The 5,534-nt window shown below is 37.9% G+C and overlaps 1 protein-coding gene across 1 annotated transcript in view; it reads right to left on the bottom strand.

Annotated features, from left to right (window-relative positions):
• Positions 1-121: 121 nt before the first annotated feature.
• LOC117105704 (NXPE family member 3-like) overlaps positions 122-5,534 on the bottom strand; it is a 9,665-nt gene continuing 4,252 nt past the window's right edge. The window contains exons 2-3 of the mRNA XM_033246938.1: positions 1,650-1,718; positions 122-922 (exon numbers count right to left, since the gene is read on the bottom strand). Coding sequence (XP_033102829.1) covers positions 122-922; positions 1,650-1,718 — 870 coding nt within the window. The remainder of the gene's footprint in view (positions 923-1,649; positions 1,719-5,534) is intronic.

Below are 5,534 nucleotides of genomic sequence, written 5' to 3'. Positions count from 1 at the left end.
ACAAAACTATCATTCAGAATTTCGCACGCCCCTGATTTTTATCGTTTTATCGCGAAAATCGTGAAAATTAGGGGCGCACGAAATTAAAGGGCTTTAAAGTATATTATAATATACAAGCCACTTAGCTATTTAAAAACACGTACCCTTTAAAGAGGTTCATTCTGTTCTTCAGAAAAGACTTTGCTTCATTGAGGATGTTTTTCTTAGCTCCTTTGTATGATGACAACTGGCTACAGTTACATATTGCTGGTTTCCGACAAGTTAATGTTGTTTTACCAAGCGCTTCTACATTACGATACAAACACAACTTACTAGAATTGTCATTGTTAGTGTTTTGTCTATCAACATAACATAGAGTTTCCTCTTGGAGTTTCTGTTGACATTTGTAAATCCCTTTCCAGAATAGTCTCCTTTCCACTGTCCACATTATCTCCCTGATCCATTCAACTGCTTCAGAAGAGTGGACCCTTAAGATAGAGATGTTTGTAGGACCCGACCATGCGGCCGTAAAATAAAAAGAGTAGGAACCATTTAAATGGTCAATTACCTTTCCGGCCGTGCTGAAATTCTCTTTTCCAACGCGTATACTGTTGGAAATCGCAAAAAAGAAATCTCCTCCGTTCGTTGGCTTTACAGCTGTACCGTTCAAAACGTAAGAATCAAGCCTCACGCATATATCTCTTCCATATTGTAACGATTGATTAATATAAGAAACAAAAAATACTTCGCTCTCCTCTTTTTGTATATTTAAGATTCCTTCTCTCTTTGTATTAAATTCATAGCAATGTAGTCGTACTCTTAAACTGTCGTTGTAATCTTGATTTGTCCATTCAGTACAATTGTCTGTATATGCATGTGAAGGCTTATATTTACTGTTGCTTAAAAAGCTTGGTCTTGATATATTCGTTGTGAATGTAGAGTGCTTGAAAGAAATAAAAAATAACATTATTACATATAGATGCCTTACTAAATGAATGGCATTTAATCAATGACGAAAAATGAAAATTGAAATACAACAAATGGGTCAGCATTCGATTTCGACTATATAACATAACTAAATTGCTGACCCTATAGCAAATTATGCAATTGTTAGTTGGTACCAGTTGTAACTACCAGTTGTAACTAAAAATGGATGTGTGCACATACAGATTTCGACTGATTTGGAAAGGATTTCATGGCACACAGTAACATGAATGAAAAGTAGGCCTATTAAGGTTAGCAAAGATGAACGTTAACATTTTCGGGTTTTGTAACCTTATTTTGCAGTTTTCACAATGCAATACAGGCACAACTACTATGAACACATTGCATACAGTATATTATATGGCAATTATTTGAAAACTTAAACCGAGTGTTCGTAGCAATTGTGGCACTGATACACGAATGATAATAATACAGTAATAACTAATTCCGCAATAGCAACACAAACACGGTAATACATAAAACTTAATTATAATCTGTTAAATCATTATGCTGCTACTGTATATGCAGAAACTCTAAACATTACTGTACAGTGCTTGAGTCCTAGTCAGTCACCCACACGCAGTGTGTATTTGTGGTCCTGCTCTGATTGGTTCAGTTAAGTGTGATTGGCATTTCTTAGAATCAGTGGGTTTGAAAGATCGTTGATATCTGTATTTAAATTTTACCTTTGGTAAATTGTACAGTATACTAATTGGTTTATAGTCTTCAAAAGTATCAAGCTGCCAGAATGAGATCTACAACAACAAAATGAAAAAAGGATAAGAGTTACAATAGACCTTTCTGCTTTAAGCACAGCTCACTTGGATATTGTTGTCCCACAAAAAGATAGCGTAAATATACGTAAACACGTGCGTATTCCTGGCACTACAGTATTCTGATTGGTCAGTTAAGTTCGATTGACACACTCCGGAAAATTCCACTTATCCGAATTGACAGGTGTATATATTTTTATAGGCCTACATAGGCTACGTTCAGACTTGGAAATAAGCCAGGCTTGAGTTAAGCCCGGCTCAACGTTAAGCCCGGCTTAACTTTGCCGGGCGTTCAGACTGGCGGGTTTAGCCAGGCGAGAATTTGCATAATAATGAACCGTAACCAATAAACGTGTTTGAAAACATTGCTCTCGCGAAACGTACGCTCGCTCACAGCGTACGTAATTGAATGCTGATTGGTCATTTTGTTACCCGGAAGTCAATGCAAGACCCCCCGCAACGATTAAAGCCCTGCTTAGAAAAGTTAAACACGGTGGCGCGCCAGGCCTAGTTACTATAGGAACACAGCCCGGCTTGAGATAAGCAAGAGATAAGCCACCTAGTTCGGACTAGCAGGTGGATAAACCCGGTGAGTTGAGCCGGGTTTATCCACCTAGTCTGAACTAGGCCATACAGTAGATATAATCTTGGGACACCCATTGGGGGGTGTGGGTATTGGGTGTAGTGTTAAAATATATATTTACTCTCGTTTTACTAAACAGTGCCCTCACAATACCTCCTATATGGGTGCGTACATTTGGTCCGAAGGGTCTTTGGTCCGAAGGCCCGTTGGTCCGAAGGGTCTTTGGTCCAAAGTTCCTTATTTTAGTTGGGTGAGTACTAGACTGGTTTTCAGTCCCTAATCTTTGTCTTAATCAGTTAAAATGCTTAAGAATAAATCGATTTTGGTACCAATGGCGCTCCATATTACTTATTTGCATGGCGTTCCATTGAATACCATAGAGCTATTAAACAACTAGAGTGCTGACAAGATGGCGAAGCAATGCAGAGTTATGTATGTGTACCATCCAAGATGGCCGATGTAGTAAAGCGCCACCTTCAGGCGTAGTATACATATTATTACCATAAATAAGGCCTCTGACTGACTATTATTTCATTAATGATGAGTAATGGTAATAACAAATTATTAAACTATCGTAGCCAAAACGAGGCCAAGTGGAGCACCTTATTTAAAATAAAGTACCAAGGAATGAAAATTAAAATCGTGTACATTACACCAATACACCGCAACGCTCGAGTTTCAAACATACGGGTAACTAGCTGTACGGAACTTTTTGTGTAAATTGAGGGCGCAATTGCAAATGATGGTGCTTAGGCGAAATTTGATTATGGCAGCCATATTGGATGGTACACGCACACAGCTCTGCGTATTTCTAACATCGAATACATTGCAGTTAGCGCTCTAGTATTCTTATTATATCTCTATGTAGAATACACATAAACTGACGCTGGTGGCGCTTTCCGAAATGCGCTAATACTACGAAAAATCAATAAATTTGGACAGGTGAGTACTTTTGGTCCAAAAGCCCATTGGTCCGAAGCGTAAATCAGGTTCAAACAAGTTTATTCTGAGAACGTTTCCCTCTTTAGTTTGATTAGTCATTCATACTGCTGATCTCACAGCCCATTTACATCACTGTTTTAGAGTGAAGGTACGCTTTTGGTTTTTTTTTTGCGCAGAGTGACCACTGTCTTTACAGACAGTGCACAGAGGATAGCAGTCATCCCCTACATCTGCAAGTTCTTCTTCTAAACTGGTAATAACATCACGTAGAAGTGAAGTAGGTGCTACCTTCGTGAGATCCGAGGCATGTTTGCTAGGCCCGACCTTGACTTCGGCAAACGAATCACGGAGATCATCAGGTACTGGGCTATAGGCCTTTTTCACGAATCGGTAGACATCATGAAGTGATGACAAACATTGCGAATCAGCAGTGCGTAACTAACAGAAATAAGATAAGCTTTTGGGCTGATTTTTTTGACATTTATACGATGGCCCACAAGGGACACACTGCAAAGAAAAAGAAATGCTGCAAACAAAAAAGAAACGCTGCAAACAAAAAAGAAATCATGGAAACAGAAAAGAAACGCTGCAAACAAAAAAAGAAATGATGCAAACAAAAAAGGAATGATGCAGACAAAAATAGAAACGATGCAAACAAAAATGGAAACGATGCAAACAAAAATAGAAAACACCAGCAAACAAAAAAATGAAACGCTGAAAACAAAAAAGAAATGCTGCAAACAAAAAAGAAACGCTGCAAACAAAAAATAAAAACACTAGCAAACAAATAAAGAAACGCTGCAAACAAATAAAGAAACGCTGCAAACAAAATAAAAACACTAGCAAACAAATAAAGAAACGCTGCAAACAAAATAAAAACACTAGCAAACAAATAAAGAAACGCTGCAAGCAAAAAATAAAAACACCAGCAAACAAATGAAAAAGCTGCAAGCAAAAAAGGAAATGCTGCAAACAAAAAAATGAAACCCTGCAAACAAAATGGAAAAGCCTTTGCGCGCGCGCATTTCATATTAATTGACAACAGACTGAGGTCAGGTCAGATGCGCTGCAGGGCTACATCATAGTGTCAAGCCATGTTTTGCTCTAACTGTGGAACAAAAAGGGGTGTCTATAAAACGACGACCGAAGACCCAAAAACGAAGACCCCTATTTTTTTCTCGTTCATTTTGATGATAATACGCCATGCTCTCACAAAATCAAATTTACGACATTTTTTGGGCGTCTGTTTGTGAAATTTTCAAGGGTCTTCGTTTTATAGACACCCTATATGGGTGTCTACAAAACGAAGACCCGAAGTGTCTACAGAACGAAGACCTCCAATTATTTCTCAATTATCTTATTGAAAGTATTTCAAAATCATCATAAAACAGTTGCCAAGTACATGTTTCATTATTTTATCACGATTGAGAGAAAAAAATGTGGGTCTTCGTTTTTCGGGTCTTCGTTTTGTAGACACCCATATAGAGTGTCTACAAAACGAAGACCCTTAATCATCTCGTCCATCCTATGTTGGTGTCACTACCAAATGACCGATGCTGCACATATGCGTCACTATACCACATTCCTACTGTTTATTTTAACATGGAACAAGTTTATTGAATGAAATATTCAAGTTTTCTGTAGGTCCCAAAAATACGCGTACCGCTAGGCCAAGCCTTCGTTAGAGGGTAGCAGCGCCAAGACGCGCTCAGCCACCAGCCGTGGACGTACAACATTGGTTGTCGCTTTGGAACTGGAATAAAGGGTAAATCATTCAATTGACTCAGATTCAGGCAACAATGTGCTAAGAAGACGAATACTATATATACATAGCATGAAGTGATTTAAAAACATTATTTTATCGCGATTGAAAGAAAAAAAAAAGTGGGTCTTCGTTTTTCTGGTCTTCTGTCTTCGTTTTGTAGACACCCATAGGGTGTCTATAAAACGAAGACCCTTAAGTATTTCTTGATATTCCTCATTTTATTCCGATAAAATAATGAAATAGGTACTTGGCACCTGTTTTATGATGATTTTGAAATACTTTCAATAAGATAATTGAGAAATAACTGGAGGTCTTCGTTTTTCGGGTCTTCGGTCTTCGTTTTGTAGACACCCATATAGGGTGTCTATATGGTGTCTATAAAACGAAGACCCTTAAAAATTTCACAAACAGAAAAATTTCTTAATTTGGATTTTGTGAGAGCCTGGCGTATTATCATCAAAATGAAAGAGAAAAAATAGGGGTCTTCGTTTTTGGGTCTTCGTTTTAT

The sequence above is a fragment of the Anneissia japonica genome, unplaced genomic scaffold (assembly GCF_011630105.1).
Source record: "Anneissia japonica isolate Jap-2015-1 unplaced genomic scaffold, ASM1163010v1 scaffold287754_len4335492_cov202, whole genome shotgun sequence".
Taxonomy (NCBI): domain Eukaryota; kingdom Metazoa; phylum Echinodermata; class Crinoidea; order Comatulida; family Comatulidae; genus Anneissia; species Anneissia japonica.
This window is presented reverse-complemented; position numbering and strand designations above follow the sequence as displayed.